Source organism: Oryzias latipes, chromosome 14, assembly GCF_002234675.1.
Source record: "Oryzias latipes chromosome 14, ASM223467v1".
In the NCBI taxonomy this organism is placed as follows: Eukaryota; Metazoa; Chordata; class Actinopteri; order Beloniformes; family Adrianichthyidae; genus Oryzias; species Oryzias latipes.
The window spans coordinates 16,994,898-17,013,879 of record NC_019872.2 but is presented as its reverse complement, the minus strand read 5'-3'; the positions used below and the strand labels follow the sequence as shown (position 1 = coordinate 17,013,879).

At 38.8% G+C, this 18,982-nt stretch overlaps 1 protein-coding gene across 8 annotated transcripts in view; it reads left to right on the top strand.

Moving 5' to 3' along the window:
* Positions 1-18,982, top strand: part of msi2 (musashi RNA binding protein 2) — a 313,108-nt gene that overhangs the window by 241,045 nt on the left and 53,081 nt on the right. For all 8 annotated transcript variants that reach the window (XM_023962329.1, XM_023962328.1, XM_023962327.1 and 5 more), the window contains exons 8-9: positions 3,303-3,385; positions 16,834-16,948. In XM_023962329.1, coding sequence (XP_023818097.1) covers positions 3,303-3,385; positions 16,834-16,948 — 198 coding nt within the window. The remainder of the gene's footprint in view (positions 1-3,302; positions 3,386-16,833; positions 16,949-18,982) is intronic.

Genomic DNA, 18,982 nt, shown 5'->3' with positions numbered 1-18,982 from the left:
TCCAGCAACCTCATGACCCTGAAAGGGATTTAGCAGGTTATGAAACAATGATAGATGGATAGATTATCCTTTAGCAGAAGAAAATTGAAGTGGTGTTTTCCCCTGAACCTAATCTGTCATATCCTTGTTGAAAATTTTGCAAAGATTCTGCCAAAACTTCAGCTTTTATTGAGGATTGGCCTTCCATCCATCCATCTTCCAAAGCTGTTTAATACCTTATTGCACGGGTGTCAAACTCCAGGCCTTGAGGGTCATTGTCCTACATGTTTTCAACGAACCTGTCATTGTAGCTTAGCAAAAACACACCTATGTAATGAGGAGCAAGTAGGACCGTATTTTTGAGAAACCATTAGAGGCACGGAGTCCAACACCCCTGCTAGAGGGTTGCTGAAGCCTTTCCCAGCTACCACACACTCGCAGCGGTGACAAGAAATAAGATCAGTATACAAAAATTGTGTGAGTATACCTAGAATTGTATCTTTTAACATTAACAAAAGAAAAAAAAGCAATATAAATCCATTTTCAACAAATATTAACTTAATCTTGCCACACAGAAACCCTGTTATAGTCTAAAACAGAAAAGTAGCTTAAAGTGCCTGAAATAGAAAAATCTGTCATTCCTTGTTTAAACTAGAAACATTTTGACCAACTGAACCATTTGATGCTGAGAAAAATAATTCAATCAATAAATAATATTAAATGTTAATTGATCTGAAACATTAACACAGCAGCACCAATATATTTAACAGTTTTAGTCTAAAGAAATAGGTAAAAAACATAGAGGCGATTTTTTTTTTCAGCTGTTTTACTGCATTACCTGCTGTCTTTATGTCAAATACTGACAATGATAGGCAGACAAAGAAAACATTGATAGAAAAATAAAGACACATCATAAAAATGTCTACAATAGTTAATAAAGAATGATATTATTAGCTTGAGCTGAGTAATCTAAAGCCACACGATGATCCTGCTGTTGTACAAACTAGGTAGCGCTCCGCGTGCGCCGTTCCACTTTGCAGCCTAAGCCCACTATCCCTCCCCTTTGCTTCTCACACACGTGAGCCGCGTGTGACAGGAGCAGCTGCAGGGACAGCAGTTCACAGTTTCAGGCTGTTACAAACTCTGTCATATTAACAGATAATTGAAAACCAATAGTGGCACAGATTTTTTTCTAAGCACTGAACCGCTGCCGCCACCGTCCCACGTTAATTGCAAGTATTACATGTGCCTAAAACCGCTGCTACTGTGCGGCTGAGCGCCCCCCCTGGCATCGCATCACTATTTGAGAAGCACTGGGTTTAGGCAAAGCACACAGTCGCCACATAGCCACACACAATTGAATCGGTTAGTTCAAAAGGGGCCCAAGTCCAAAAGGTTTGTTTTTCCTGGAAATTATTTTAGTTGCATAGCTTAAAGGGAGGCTACACCACATGATTAATACTTTACCCAGGTTAAGCACCAGTTCATAGCTTACAAAAGCTATAATATGAATCACCTCACTTTTGTAATTTCAGAGGACTAGCAAACTAAAGTCTCTGGACTTGGGCTCTTCTTGAATTAAACAGGCACGCTGCCATATTGGATAACTAGTGCTGCCATCTATGGGATAAAGCAAAACCCATGCAATGGAGGCCTAAATCCAGGAAATTTGCACTTAATGGATTTTAAATGTCAAGCATAGTCAATACATTACAACGGACTTCGGACTTTTTTGCACATAATCAGATAGCTTTTCCCTTGAAGACCATAGAACATATAATATCTCTATTTTGAAAAATTGTGGACTTGGGCCCCTTTTGAACTAACCGATTCAATTTAGAACCACCATTTAATCCATGATTCCTGTTCTGGACCTGTGGGAAGCAGCTGGAGGGCCTGGAGAAAACCTGCACATGCACGGGAAGAACATGCAGACTCCACACAGAAAAGTTCCAACCAGGATTTGAACTCGGGCCTTCTCGCTGTGAGGCGAGAGTAACCACTACCCCACAGTGCAGCGCAAGGATTGTTCACAATCATCTAATTTTGCCTCCCAACTTTTTATGGTTGTAGATACTTAAAATCCTTAGCCAAAGTCAAGTGTTTTGTTTTGTTTTTTATTAGTTTTTTGCTCAGTTGACTATAATCTTTTTAAATAAGTTTTTCCATAGTAAAAAAACAAAACATATATTGTGTTTTCCCCTTTATGTTTTAAGGATTTTCATAAAGTTTATACAAAAAAAAGGATAATAGCAATTGCACACAACAACATCTCTATTGCAGCAAATGGTCAGTATTTTATACATCTAGTAAATCCAGCAATATAATAAGTTTTCTTTGTTATGCAGCTTTGGTCATGTTTAGCCAAAGATTTAAGAGATAAAGCACCTCAGTGAAGGAAATACAGTAAAATCTCAGACACACAAACAACACACAGTGTTATGTGTGTGTCCGACAGCGGTGTGTGCAGGAGTTTGTGCATTACGCAAAAGCCTAAATGATAATAGATTGATGGTGTTAGCAATGCGTGGGACTCATTTGCGGCGATGATTAGAGTGACAGCTGCTCAGCCAGAGGTGCTTTTCTTCTGCCGGATGTTTCAAAAAAATTTAAAAAAGCCAAAACGTTTCCCTTCAGTCCCACTTGCTGCTCTTTTCACCAGCACTTTCTCTTCTTCAAAAAGTAATGGAATATCTGTTTTTCTTTCAACCCTAGCTATGCAGAAGCTAGATTGCTTTGTGCATCACCATCAAAACACAGAGCAGAGCATTGCAATCCACTTTTGTTCAAAAGTCTAACGGCATCATGTCTCTCTGTCTTTGTGTTAAAAGAGGGGTTAAGCTTTTATCCTATAAATATGGCATGAAAATCCCTCTGTCAACGACACATTCATTCTAAGGCCTGTATTAACATAAAAATGGGGGCTTGTTATAGAGTGAGATTTCAATAAAAAGAACACAAAATGCATTTAATGAAATTCAGATGCTGGGCCTTAGCTCCCTGGATCTCATTAAATGAGCTTTGTGCTGTTTTTCCATCTTTTCTTTGTGGAGGAGATCCTTGAGTGCCCTTAATAATGTAGCAGATTTCATCAAATTCCTGATTTAAAGAGGACAATGTCTGTCTTGTTCACTTGTTCTCATGCCGAAGCCAATCTCCACAGATGTGCTCGCATAGTCTCAGGATCTGACTCATGATGATATTCTGTCTCCTCGTGCATTTTTCTTTGAGTTCATGTTGCTAAAGTTTTGTGAAGGCTCTTCACTCACCCGTTCCCTGTCTCTTTTTCCCTCCCTTCCCCTCTTCTGTTTCTCTTTGCATAGGATTTGGTTTCATAACTTTTGAGAGTGAAGACATCGTAGAGAAAGTCTGTGAAATTCATTTTCATGAAATCAATAACAAAATGGTAAGTCCGCACCTTTTTTCCCCCTCTTTTTCATCTCTAGGTGGATGTTGACGGATTAATATTTGATTTCTTCTTTACCCAACGATTAATGGCAGACTATGCGTGTGTGTGTGTTTGTTTATGTACATAGGCTCACACACACCCACACTGTTTTTCTGTGGGTCTCAGGGATGGGAAGGCAGTGGTGTGTACTGCCCACAAACCGTGAAATTGTGCGGCTGAGTTCTGCCTGTCAGGCTGGGGGACGGGAGAGTGGAGCCTGTCCCTCTGTTTCTGAATCCCTTACCAAACACACACACACAAATACACACACAAACACAGGCAGGGATGTCCACGAATGCAACAGCAAAGCTATTGGCAGAAGCAGAGTTCATTAGTCAGGGATTAACACCTCCCACAGTGAACCGGTGATGCTGCTTTTATTGACACCAGTAATACAGCCTTTTCGAAGCTCTATAGATTTAAGGTCCACCTTTCTAAGACTTCATGCAATGTATGGTAATTGACAAGGTCTGCCCTCAGTGTGTGACATTAGGCCTATCTTCACCCTCTTCCATCCTGCAAACCTCTTGAGAAATCTTGCATCATTTGAACAGCTCTGTGGGCTGTGATTGACTGGAGGGAATACTTGTCTTAGCAGCATTCAGGGGGGCCTCTTCCTTTGCTCGGAGCCTTCACCGTGCCTCTCCTCGGCTTTCCCCAAAACCATCTGACTGACTGGCTCATGGACTGACAGGTCCAGTGTAGTAGAACCGTGTTCACCAGGGAGCCGGTCCAGGTTGCATCAAACCTCAGCAAACATCCCTGCGTGCCTCGACACTGAATACGACGCTGCAACTAAAGCTAAAACAATCGCAAAAAAAAAAAAAAAAAAAAGAATGTGACGAACAAAGGTGTATCTGCATGAAAGTCCACTGCTTGAGCTCAAATGCAACTCAATAATCATGATTATAGTATCAGATATCCATAATTTGTTCTGCATTGTTGTATTTTTGCCTTTACTCAACAGAGAACTTTCTGTCTGTACAAAATTCTGTAACATTTAGGTAACTGAATCAAAAACTGACTTTAGAAATTTCTACCTTAAAATCTTTTCTTGAACAGCAGATCCTTGTTTCTAAGAGTTAAAATACTTTTTATAATTTAAATGAATAATGAAAGCAGACTTTCATGACAAAATCAAATAAAATACATATTCGATTTAAAAGCAGTTTGTCAGATACAAGTAACAGATTTATTAAACAACAAAAAAGAGCCCATAACATTTCAAAAGTTGATTATAGCAGAAATGACTTCTTAAAGCTTGTAAGTGATAAGGTTAATTAAGTGTAGGTGTAATCGAGTGTAAAAAAATATCACAGAGAAGCTGTCAAAATAAAATTATATATTTTTTTCTTTGAGCTAACATTTTTAACACTTGTGTATGTAAGAGGTCACGGTTTCTTTTTAATTTATTATAATGTAAACAGAGATAAAATGTCATCTAACCAGCTTTAACTCGTAAGAAGCCATGAGGACATCAGTGTAACAGACAAATCAGTGCAACAGAAAAAACGTGTTTAGTGGTCGTCTTTGTTTGTGCTTTATTCTGCATTATTTAATTATTCAGTAGAAATTGATCTGGGTTCTTGTGGGTTAAAGTAAAACAATGACATGAAAGAAACTAAGTGTGACTAAAAAATAGAAGTTTATGTAAAGTAAAGACTTGGAGAGCCACTAGACAGCAAGGACATTCAAATGTCCAATCATTTTGGAGATAAATCACTTATACATCATCCACTGATGAAAATGTCTTTGAGCCGATGTTGTTGGATGTGATTCACCAAATCAAGAATTGTGGTTTAAAGGATAGAGTTTGAAAAAAAAGAAAAATGTGTTAACCTACTGATCTTAAACAAACCCAATCTAAATCACGCATATGGAAAGTAAGGTAAAACTGCAAACATCAGTTTGTGGTCCTGCACGACAAGTGTCTGGTGAAGTGAGCACCAGCTATTATTCACAGATTTCTGCTGTTTCACTCCTTGCTGCAGAGTGAAACAGTAACATAAGTTCCCTTCTTTGTGAAACTAGATAAAACCATTTAGTGTCGTGAACCATTGTTGTAATTTCCCACATTTTTTTTTTACAAAAAGAAACAAGTTCCCTCTTTTTTTGTCATTCAGCTCCATATTTATCCCTCTCGCAGGCATAATGTAGATTTTAAAATACAAGCATCAGGTGTTGCTACACTCACTCCTAAACCTTTCATGTTTCAAACGGATGAAATAAAGTGTATTGTGTTCCAGAGCTAATCTCTAGTTATCAGATAACCCTTTAAAATATAAAATCCCTTGTTACGTTTAAGGTACTCATGTGGTCAGCTGTGAGAAATGTGCTGTCAGTTCAGTGTTGTCTGTCCAGCTGTTGGAAACATCTGCTCCAGCGGTTATTAACTCGCAAATGGGGCAAGAGTCGGACTAACTTTAACTGCCCTGGGAATCTAACTCTTCTATATCCATTAAAAATTACAGTTTCATTTTCATTCAAGGTCTCTTTGATATAAAAAAAAACTATATTTTTAAGATAAAGTAAGCAAATTGAATGAACAGACCCTCTCCAAGAAAATAGAATATCATGTGTATGCATTCCATAATTCTATTCAAGCAATTCAACTTTTAAAGAGTCTAGATTCAGGGTCCACTATTAAATCAATGTCAAGTATTTATTTGTTTCTTTTTACATTCATTGGTGTTCCAGCTCATGAAACCTACGAAAACAGGATTTAAAAAAAATCTGAATACTGTAAAAAAAAAATTGCCCAGATTTATCAGGTCATGAATGTTTTAAAATGAGTTTCACCAAATAAACATCTACTAATATTAAAGCACCTGCACAATGTAGCTGTTTTTGTGGGTTTTATGAGCTGGAACCCCAATTTATGTAAAACTAAAGACATGAAGTCAAATAAACAGTGGGCCCTGAATCTATATTCTAGGAAAGTGTTAATTTTGAATGGATTTATGGAAATAAATGCCTTTTTCATCATATTTTATTTTTTTAAATGGTCTGTAGTAGGATTTCCTCAATTAATGGTTTAAAACTGAACAGTATGTTATCGGGGAACGGGACGTACTGCTGACTTTTGCATATGGTTACGTTGTCAAATAGGTGTGTTGTGCTAATTTTAACATATAGTGGTCCCTTGCTATATCATGGTTCACCCATTGGTGCAATTTTACGCACTTTTTTTAACGGAGCCCTGTATTCTGTGTCCTCATTGGCTGCTGATCTTGTCAATCAATCTATTAGCAAATTAAAAAAGGATTTTTTTGAATTTTTCGTTTTGTTTTGTTTTATAATACCAAATCATATATCAAATCAAAACATAGTCGTGACACAAAAATTAAGGTTTGAACCGAATCGTGGAAAAGTGAATTGTTGCATCCCTGGAATATAGCAATGTGGTTTCAGGGACCTACATTATGATGTCCTAAAAATGTTGTTTTAATATTTATTACAATTACTTGACAAATATATGGGTAAAATCAATATAGTTCTAAAGACTGCAATCTGGGAATATAGCCTTAAACTTGCTGTCATGTTGCTGCTTGCAAAAATAAAGAAAGGTAAAAATACTTCAATATTTAGATGTTTTTTCTTTTTCTTGAGGGGAGGCTGTATGGTAAAATAAGCACCTAGTTCCTTTGTGTAACTTGACTTTCCCTTGCAGCCGGGATGTTGATGCACTGTTGTGCATTTTGACATTTTCTTGGTTGACATCTGCCACAAAGCTGCAAAAATCTCGTGATTTTGCATACTTACATTCTAGGAACAGCAGCACACAAAGAAAAACAGACTTGAAAACCATTCTGGAAACCTTAAAAGAAAGTAAGAGAAATATTGAAAGAGCACGTCGTGGAAGGACAGCACAAGTTCCAGTTTTCTGATGCTTTTCTCACCTTTTAAGGCTCCCTCTTGACAAAACCTGCAGTACAGTCAGTCTATCTGGATACAGGAAATAAATATGACCCTCAGATGTTCTACAAAGTGTTGACATCTGGGAATATCAGTGAAGAAGAAAAAAGAATTTGTTTGTGAAAGCATTTTTCTGAGCCACAGAAGTGTTTTAAATTATAGGACAGTGCTGGTTATTTGGTTTCTGAAGGACTAGCGCACAAAGTAAAAAATGTCTCCTGTCTTCTTCCTTATAAAGTACCATACAGAAATAGACCTCATCCATCCTGCCATGAGTGTTATCTGAGATGGTTTGTGAATAATTGATGCGGACAGAAATTCCACCCCGCCTGGGAGGCTTGTGGATGAGCAGGACACCCCACCTTCTCCTTGTCCTTCCTCTCAAGAGCTCTGGCAGTGCCGTGGGTCAGTGCCCACTCAGATGTGAGTGACTGAACTTTTAAGTGACCCGTCACCCCGTGTTGATGCCCGACTCTCAAAAGCTGGCTCTTTCTATGCGTGACTACCTCAACATATATAATTAAAACGAAGGTCCTGCTTTGCAAGAGTCTCATAATCTTACCCATCAGCTGCTCTGACGTCTCCTGCTTTTGGAAATGTAAAGATGTGATTAAAGTATTGATCATCCCCTCCAGGGCTCTGCGTCAATGTTGACCCAGGCTTTAGCAACACCATCTGTTATCCTTGTATTAAAAGCAGTTAATATTTTGGAGTAGAAATCAATAGGCAAAAGACGGATTGATCTTATTTTTTACACACAGGTCATTGGAGCAGTAAAGAAACTGTTGTTAAATCTAATTTACAAGGGGGGAAAAAAAGATTCTTTTCAACTACGCACCATTTTATTTTGCATATACAGCTAATTTGTAAAACGATCCATCACATACTCTGATGAGAGAGCGGGGTGGCATTAAAATGAAACTCTTAGAGGTAATGTTCTTTAATAAGATGTAGTGAGTCATCGCAACAGGAGATTCAAATGTTTTCTGGAAAACAAGCTGACTTAAATAAAAAATGATTCCTAAACAGATGTTCTATTGGTTATTCCTGATTCTGCTTTGACTGGTCTGAAATACTGTATGCAGGTGTCATTCATGTCATTCCAAGGAAGCCAATGTTTCCTTTTTTTCCTATAATTAAAACGAATAATTTATCTATTTATGATTTCATTGCTGTGCCTGTTTATTATGCGATGTCTGGCCGTGCTTTATCTCTAAAAGCAAAACAAAGTGCGAGTGATGAGACATATTTGATACTTTGGTTAAAGACCCACTACGATAATCTTTTTATCTATTGTAAACGTGTTCACAGTGATCCTTTAGTTATGATTATGCTGTTTTTAGCCGAAATCAATAAAACTGTATTGTTGTCTCTGACATAGTTTCTGCAGAGCGGCAGGAGTTCATTAAAAGTTTGCCTCTGAGTTGTGGGAGGTACCAATGGTGCATAGTAAGCCCGCCCCCACTTCCCATCCTCCATCTCTTTAAACACTCTCTAGCTTACGGCCCCTCACCCCCAAACTAACATTACTGCTGCAACAAAAAATGGTAAGCAATATTGGAGCTATCCAGCCGTACAGTTTCGTGCCAGATCCTAGCCTGGACAAGGAAAATGAAGACGTCCGTGGATCTAGTCGTCTACGAGTGGATGCGTTAGAAAGGAGAGGGGCTGGGAGCTTCTGGCCCACCGTTTGTAACTTCTATGTCACAACTAAAATCTTTTTCTGAATGCATTTTTCTTGTGTGCTCCTGCTTCACAACAATTTGGCAAAATAAATATTCAGAAATGCAATTTTAATCTTAATTGTCTTCATATATGATCCTCAATCGTCAGAAAAATGCCACAAGAACATGTTAAAAACAGCAAAAACACAATTGGTCTTTAAGTCAGAAAGCATGAGCACAGAATAAAACTTTTCTGTTGTGGCGGTGGGGGCAGAGGAAGGACCCAAATCCAGGCCAACCATCTATATTAAAATAATCTGAAGAAAAAAACAAAGAGCACTGCAAAGCCAGAATACTCAGAAGTCAAAATTAAACAGTTTGCTGGGGAGTAATGGCAACTGGGAAGCTAATCATGAATGAGGTAATGATAAACAAAAAAGGAAAGTAGGACAATTAGTTATTATTAAACAAAAACAATAAAAAATAAACATATACATCTGAGAAAAATAAACTACAAGGTTTAAAAACAGGAATTATATAACATAAAAAAATAAAATATTTAAAGCTAGTTTGAAAATTTGATTACAAAAAATATAAAAAGTAGAAAAAACATAACAGCAAAAACAGATTTATTTATTTTCCATTAAATTTGAAAAACCACCAGAGATATCGTCAGTCCTTAAGTCATTGTGTAGGCCAAACCTGATTAAAAGATAAGATCCTCCAGAGAAAGCAAGCCTGCAACAGATGGTTTGCCCCACAGACGGCCCTTGACCCAAAATAATATGGAGCCCGTCTGAGATCATGGAAAGACTAAAACAGCTGGAGGAGCCTTAATCTGCAGAAAATCTCAAACTACTTCCCAAAAATGTCTAGGAAATGTTTTTCTAAAAATTAAAAAGAAAAATTGGATCCAAATTGATCTTGAAATATTTACCTTTAGGAAAAAGAGATCAGCCCCCCCTGTTTGCAGGACACTGATGTTTAATGATCCATCAAAAATGCATAATGTTTTATAATTTAATGTATTGCTTCTTTCAAATTTTGCTCACTTTAATAATTTATTGTAAATTGTCTGACAGGATAAAAAGGTCCCTGCACAAATGGATTCTTGTTGTTAATGTTACACTAAGTGCTCTGCTTTTAATGCAGTCAAACATAATAGTTGCCAGTAAATGCATAACTTCTTTGACAAAGCAACACAAGCTTTGATCCAGATTCCTGCTCATACTGGGAAAATTTAGTATTAGTAGTAAAAAAAACGAATAAGAAGCTGTTAAATAACTGAATCTGAGTTTTGGTTCCTCGTTGGTTCAAACTCTGAACTCAACGTAAGTAGATCTGTTGACATAAATTCAGAAAAAAACCAGTTTGTGGCTGTTATAATCCAGTGATCCAATTCATGTAAGATCATTCCTATTAGACTACTCTTACTTAACTGTGTTATATGGGTAACCACTTTCAACAGACTTTTTACACAAACAGGGCAACTCACTGACAGCTGTACTACAGGGGAATTTCTGTGATTTTCTTGAGTTCTGTTTTATTCAAAATATGATTTAAATGATCTCTTGCCTCCTAATTGTCAATAGATTGTGAAATCCTTGGTTCTGAAGTTATTGGGCATGTTTCAATAGCTGTCAGAATACACTGTTATGTATTGCCCATTTTGAGAAATGTTGATGTGTGAATATGTTTTTAGAAATTACTACAGTTCATAAGTCATTCAATGGGCCAAACCACAGGACTAATAGGTCGTGTGACCCCTCAATTCATTCACTGCCAGAGTTGGACCCCACTTTTTTGACACAAAGCAGTAGGGCTAATATGAGGAACATAGTGGACAGTCAGCCTAATCTTACAATTTTAAACAGAAGACATTGGTAGTTGATGACAGAAATTGCCATTCAATCGGATATGTGGGGTAGGTAGGGGTCAGGTGGCCTGATATCCGTGTAAATCTGACTCCCAGTAACCTGGAGGATTCTTGTTTATGAGTCTGCACAGATCAAACATTTTACAGTAGCTTTAGTAAGGATTCATATTAAAGCCCAGCATCTGATTGTGTGAGTGCAACAGCTACTAGGTTTGCAAAAGCCTTAGTTGAGCTGGCACAGAGCAGAACAGTTTGAAGCTGTGAAGGGGAAGCTGTTTGTGTGTGGTCCTGATCTGACATTTTCCAAATCAGCCATACACACAATTGGTTACAGCTATAGCATAGATGTGCCAACAGTATGGTGGAAGGAGATTTCTTCATAAAAAAGGCTTAGCTCTTTGGGTTGTTGAAAATTTCTTAGAAAATATTTTTTTAAGTGTGTACATTTTTAACAGTCTTTGAACATCAAGTGGCTAATAAGGGAGCAGGACCACCCCTCGGAGTATTTGCAGTCCCTCGTGGAGCGCTGGCCTGCAAGTCCTGGACTGTAAGTAATTGGATGTTTATCCTTCATTGAAGAAGTAAAGCTTTGAGGGATGAAGGGCTGTGGAAATCCACTTCGCACTCTGCTCACCAAGATGCCCCGTAAAAGCTCACTGATGTTCAGATTTGCTGATTGAGGAAGTGATGGGGGCCATTTGACGTCAAGCTGATGATCATAGTCTCACTTTTGAATGAGTCTCAGTGTGTGCATGGAGACAATCTCGTCCTGCCGTTTAAAAGCGCGATAAGAGAGCAGAGCAGGCACCACAGGGCGCATGCAGCCTCAGAATGACCTCCCATCCCTTACCTTTTATATACTGTATTCCCGCTGAGAAATCATCAGGCATAATGACTTGTGCAAGATATTTGGTCATTGAAGGCATCGTTTGGCTTTTTTGTAAATTTTCCTATCATCATACATCTATATTTACCAACTGTCCTGAATTTCTTATTGTCCATCAACACAAGAATAATAGAGTCTTTAGAGTCACAGGAATTATTGATGTTCTACTTCCATGATGTCCACATGCTTCTGCTTACATATTTAGAACATCTCTCAGCTGTTTGACCTTTTTTTTTTCTTTTTCAAGTCAGTTTCAGGGAAATTGATTTCTTTCATTTATCTCACTCTTTGAATAGCCCACCTATTAACTGGTGCTAGAAAAGTTTTTTTCTCTCTCTAAAACTGTAATCTCCCACCTTCAGACCATAGATTGGACAGTCAGAGCTGTGACAATCCTTAACTATTCAATCTGTGTGTTTTGACTGTTGGACTCAGAGTGGGAGCTGGAGTAAATGAATCACACGCCGTTTCCTTTCTTCTGTCTGCCATTCGGCTGATGGAATCCATTCACTGCTAAAGCTAATAGGAGCTGTACTTCTTCTTCACACACGCACACACACACACACACACACACACACACACATACACATCACTCCCCCAGCGCTCGTCCCTGAAGGACAGTCACTGCCAGTCTATCCCGCCCACGCCTCCCCGTTTTACCTACAAGGTTAATATAGATGGGAGATGTATTGAAAAGGTCACAACTGGCCTGCCTCCCTGGTCTGCATCAGCGTTTGTGCATTAAATACAAAACAGGCTGTTTGTTTTCTTCCTCATCTGTGGACTATTACTACAATGAATGAGCTTATTTTTACCAGTGTGTCATAATTTCAAACCAAGCGAGCTAATTTGCTTAATTACAAAAGTAACCTTCCTGAAAAAGACAAAAATCTGTATGTTTATCACTGAAATGTAAGTGGTTTGGTTAGAAAAATAGCTTAGATTAACAAACATTTTCTATTAAAAAAATCTATACATTTTTTATTTTTGTGGTTATTTTTCCACACAAGGTTAAAGACAGAGAAACAGGTCCCAGACGAATACAATAGATAAAATATTTACAGGGACTTCACTTCACCAACAATATTGTGATTTATTTAAGGACTGTAAGCGCACTTTGAATGACTTGTGTTATAGCTGTCTATGGGATCTTTATATTATTAGTTGACTATTAGTGTCCACAGACTTTTTCACTGAGCTTGATACATACTGCACCACTTAAAGAAATGGTCTTTTAAACATAATGAGACACACTTCATGCTGCATTCTGCTTTGGAGGAAAGGCATTGTGGGGATAAACAGTCAGTCTGGAAGTGGAAACCTCAATGTTTTTATGCTGTGCAACAGTTTGTAACAGAACAACATAAAAATGTGTGCATGTTGCCAACACGATGCTTGTCAAATTTAAACACAAGCTCTGATTTTTGGCTTATTTTGTCTCTTTCTTTGACATTTGTGGTGAATTTCTACCATTTCCTGTTTTTTTAAGAACACTAAAGACCTTTTTATCGATAAAAGTGTTTTATACAGAAGCGTGTTTTTATTATTTTCATGTATCAACATTTTTATGTTGCATTGTTCTTTAATCTAATCATTCAGAATCAGAGGTTTGCTGAATAAATGTGTGAGCATTTGACCCTTTAGAATGAGCATGAGTTTCCCGGTAATAAATAGGGTTTTCTCACTATACTTAGTCACATGCAGCTGTATGGGGGGTTGAGTCATACGGGTGCTGAAGGTTTGTCTTGCAGTTCCCTTAAAGCTCGTACAGCCAACCTAAGGGATGTAATGAAAATGGAATATAGGATTGTCGTGCGTGTGGTAAGTGCATAGAAAAGTATTTTTGAGGCTAATGTGAGTTATATGCACTTATAATGAGTGATGCTATCATCCGCCCCCCTTAATTGATAGTGAGGTGCATGCACTGTGTACTTACTGATGCTGCATGCATAGTGGGTGCAGGTAATATGTAGGTGCCCGTGGGAGGCCCACAGGATGTCTACACAAACTACGCTCATTGTCTAATGTTTTCATTTCTAACAGTCAGGCTGTGCACAAGGGGCACACATTTATCTCTTGAACGGCACTAACGGGCCCCTTGTGCAGTGCGAAGGGTTTGGGGGGTTGAAAAAATGAAAAATCCATATGACACCCCTGCATCCCACCTACTACACCCTTGTTTACCCTTACCTGTCGTATGGGTTTGCTACGACCTGTGGCCCACAACATGCCCTTAGAAAAACATTTATGTGAACATATTTTCTCTACGGGCTCACCTAGCGGTCCACGACTTTGATATTTTGTGAGTCCACACGTGTGCCACATACAGGTTTGCCCATTTTTCGCTCGCAGACAGCCTGTATCCACCTGTGAGGGCAGTTGTGACTAAGACTTCAACTTTCCACGAATATTAATATATAAAATAATAATATATAAATATTAAATAAACGGATAAAACCCAAGTAAGTAGCTTTGAAAAAAATGTGGCTCATACGTGTTAGAAAAAAAGAGTTCAGTTAGTCTAACACAGTCAATTGTCTTCCTGTCATGGTCAATTGTTCATGTTGTTGCAAAAATTACAGTGAAGTGCGTTACCATTGCCTTTCTTATTTCATTATGTAACATACTGCCTGCTGGTGTCTACACTGAAAGTAAAAAGTAAATTTTCTTCAAAATTGCTTCAGAGTGCAGACTTCAAACCTCTCAGTGCATGTTGAAGGCGTTTGTGTTGAAATAGCAATATCTTGTCAAACTGTGTGGCTGGGGCCTACTTCCCCGCTCACCACACTTTCATGTTCTACCTTTGTGTTGGAGGCTCTTAGAACTCCTGCCTGTTATTTTTGCATTGAAGGGTATAACTTTCCTGACAACAATGTCAAAGCAAGTTATTAGGGTGTCCCTTTTCTCTATGGATCCCAATGGTGCCAAAATGCCTCCTTTCATAACTTCCATTGTGGATCATGATATTTTGAAAATATCATTTTGCTTCATGAATTTGAGGGCTTTTGACAAGTTAAACAAGCTGCACTTGAGAGAAAAATTTCTACTACTTAATTCTACTTAAAAGGAAAACCTTCAGCTGCACATGAGACAAAGGCTTCAGTCTGTGAAACTTTCCATTTGATGAAATTTGAATTTTGGCCCTCACAGTTGCTGAACCCTTTGTAGTTCTTCAGTGACAGTCTGTGAATCGTTTCTGCGTCCTCTCTTCTCCTTTTTCTTCAACTTAGCCGATTTTTAAAAGCTCCTGGCTTACCCACTTTTGCATGTCTGAAGCAGGTGAACACCCACACGCTCACACCAACGAGGTCCCTGGTTTTAAATCCATGACAAGTAGTTCTCATCCTGAATATCAAAGCCTTATATCAGAGAGCATGCAGGCATGACTCACACCCTGCTGTACTTTACCTGCAGCAGACTACCTGGGCGTCAGACTTGCAGCTGGGGTTAGAGCAGGACAGTGGTAAGACAGTGCCACATTTGTAATATGTTTATCACCCTGCCATGTAAACATATGAAAATCCAAATACTCCCAACACACCCGCATGCCTCAGCTGGCTCAGACTTCAATGCCAGGAGTCATTCTTTGATGAAAAGTGTGCCGGTGCTCTCTTCAGCACAATGTCAAACCATAGCAAGCGAGCAGGGAGGGCAAAGTAGCTGTGACAGCTACAAAGTGGGTGAGGGAACTGTGTACTTTACTTGGTCTGCTTCAAATAAAAGTGCTGCTAACAGCAACAAATCACAGCTTTGCAAGGAAGCAACTTTCACTTTGTGATGGAAGCCTTTTTCATTAGTGCGTCTTTTCTACATGTCTTGCTCTCTGCTGGGTGTAGTGTATAGAGCTTGTTACACTATTGATTCACACGCAGGCCTCTCAAGGGAGGTTTTTCTTCATTTTGGCATCTTACAAAACCGTGTTGTGTCTACCACTCTGAATCTTTGAGCGTACGAGGGAATAGCAATGCCTATCAGAGTTACATGCCTATTTATAGCAATGGCAGGCCGGAGCTTCATTGAGGAGTAGGCTGCTTCCGCACAGCAGCCTGTGCAGCAGGCCGGGCTGACATGTGAAAAGCAGCACGGAGAAAGCCCTCCATAAGTGGAGGCAGTGGGGAGATGCAGGCAAGAGCCAGGAGGCACACAGACAAACAGATGGACAGGTTAATGCCAAGCAGGCAGTGGAGCAAATAGATTGTGCAGTTTGGTGAACAGACTCAGCCTAGCAAAGAACAACCACCAGACACAATGCCATGTCACACTTGTGAACCGCTTGTGTTTCTTCATAATTCTTACAGAAACAGTAGATACCTGGTAAACAGTGCTCTCATTTACCTCCCTTCCCTCATCTGCTTCTGTCACCTTCCTCACTTTCTGTGTAGGAGGATAGAATGTCAGTTTTGGAAGATGGGCAATGAACAAATGTGTATTTGTAAGAGTCACGGGGAAGGAAAAAAATGGAAAGAGATGGGTGTCGCGGGTGGAATTGGACTGTCACACACAGGGGGCTCTTGTCCGAGACCAATACACGTTCTAAACTTTTATTTTTATATATATTTATAAAATGAAAAAGAAAAAAAGGAGTTTGAAACTTTCTACTCTAAAATGGTTTAAAGCAAGTTGAAGTCAGTAGAATGTGTTTTTTCTTCAACACTATTGCAGCTTTGGTGATCAGGCTGTATAAACACAAGACAAATCCTTCTAAAAGACAGGACATAATATCACAACATGGGACAGGAGAACACGGCATCTCCCACCTTGATGTCTTTAAAAACTCTGGAAAATTATTTAGCTCGTATTTCCCTGAGGCTCTGGGCATACGCTCGCTGGAGCAATAGCCTTTGCTTTAATGCAGCAGGAGCATGATTGAAAGATTTCCTTTGAGAGTTTCCTTTAAAATGTGAGTTGCCCAGATTGACTTGTGTTTTTCTCTACGGAAAACATCTAAATGTGTGCAAGTCAAATAGAAAAGCGCCTTTAAGAGCTGAGGCAGCCTTGTCAGCGCTGTCTGCTTGTGTACCTACTCTAATGGTTTGTCTTTATGTGTGTTTGTCTGTCTACATAGGTAGAATGTAAGAAGGCCCAGCCCAAGGAGGTGATGTTCCCGCCAGGCACACGAGGGCGAGCCAGGGGTCTGCCCTACACCATGGATGCCTTCATGCTTGGGATGGGCATGCTGAGTGAGTTGCACACTGACCTGTTTGCAGATGTGATCAGTTGGGAGGCTCGATTAGGATTTTTTGGGCTCTGATCTGATTCCAAGTCATTTAATTTTGAGTATCTGCTAAAACCAAGTGCCGATCCGATAATTTTGCAACACATTTAAAAAATGAACAAATTTAATAAATATTTCCAGGTTTTAACTGATTTTTGTTTTATTAACCTTATTCTATCATTTAACACTTAAACAGAGCACTTCTTTAAAGTAGCTTAAACAAAACGGAAAAAAGCTGCAACTAATCAACTAGAAAAAATAGTTTACTTTTAACTATTGATAATAGGTCACTGTAGCTTTAGTATTTTCAGAACGGTTGAACATTTTTGATCATACGTGATATATCGCCTTAAAAATATTGGAAATTATACGCCTGTGCTTATATTAAATATCATAGTTGATGCATGAACATGATGATAAGTATTCATGACTAGCTCATATCCATGTAAATATTTATTAGTTTTTATTGTTTTTGGAGATTTTGAATTTATTTATCTTGTTATCACTTTTTCCCAGAGCTTGTACTTTGTAGACGGTCCCTTGGCAGCCATCTCGGCAGCACAGAGAGAGCCGTTCCCGAAAAAACAAAAAAATAAAGATCTTTTTTCTTTTGAAATGCCTTTGTAGGCTGTTGTTTGAGTTAAGACAAGTGAAAAGAGACACTTCCTGTCAGTTTAAAATGTATATTAAAAGAGTTTTTGAGTCCGGAAGTCAGAATTCTGTGAATATCTTGCTGACTTCACATAAAACAGTTTCAGTAAAGTTGCTCAAACTAGAACTTTACAACAATAAAATGTTGTTATCTGTTCATAATATGTGACTTCTTCTAGAGTGTTTGTTTGTAATAATAAGCTTAAAATATATAGAGCTCCCTGATCCCTGATTAGGATGCAACAACATCCAATTTCAATTGAGCTTAGAACTATAGGTGTTTGGGTCAATTTCATGATCGGGACATCCCTAGTATTCAGTCATTATTTTTCCTCGGGTTTAAAAAGAAAAAACAGGAATTGCAGACTTCTCTCTTGAAAGCCCCATTAGGTGAGTGCTGCCCCTAATTAGGGTTCTTCAAGGTGTGCAACCAGTGGCTACTGTGGTCTATTTCTGGTTGAGTCTGGTGCTGGCAGCCCTTGGGCATATAGGAGCAGACCAGCACATTAGCAGGCTAAATGAAGAGGAAAATTGGTGTAATGTCATATTAAGGATTCATCACTGTGCCCCCCCTTAATGGGTAATGAAGGGGACACACATGTCAGTGAGAGATCTCATCTACGGGGACCTCAGCTGCTAGCTCACCCCTTTTCATTACCATCGGGCTCATGCCTGTGTCCCTTTTTATTTAACAACACTGCACACACACACACCTTCCGCTACCCCATCTATCTGCCCGACTATCTATCTGTCCAGCTATCTATTTGCCGTTCATATTCTATATGCATAATTTGATTCTATGGAAAAACCAAATGGATTTGCCATCATTTAAAAGATTTTTCCCATAAAAAGCAAAAGAGACATCTGGTTATAAGTTGCCTATTTTGCCCTCAGAAAAAGAGCCCCTCCCACACCGCGCTGAGGCAGGTGCATGCAAGGAGAACACTTTGCATTTTTATCACACAAACAATGTCATCTTTAATGCAGCCTTGAAAAATGATTGTGCCTTTCACAGCTTGTTTAGCTTTTTTTTTTTCTTGGAAGAGTCATTGTTAAATTTTGGGGCCTGAACATTTCTTTTTATTTGTCCACGTATTTGTTTATTTGTCGCCATCAAGTTGCTAAAACTGTTAGAGCTGTTAAAGGCTTGACCTTTCTTGTTGTTGGTGGAAAAAGTGTAGGTAAGTCTAGGCAAGTGCAACTGTCAACTCTATTTAAGTTGTTCTCCGTTCCATCTCATCTGTTGGAAGTATTTAACAAGCACAGTGAACTTTTCAAAACTTATTACACTCTAATGTGTCTGGGAGGAGGAAAGCACTCTTGCCTTCCACTGGGAGATGGCAGGCAG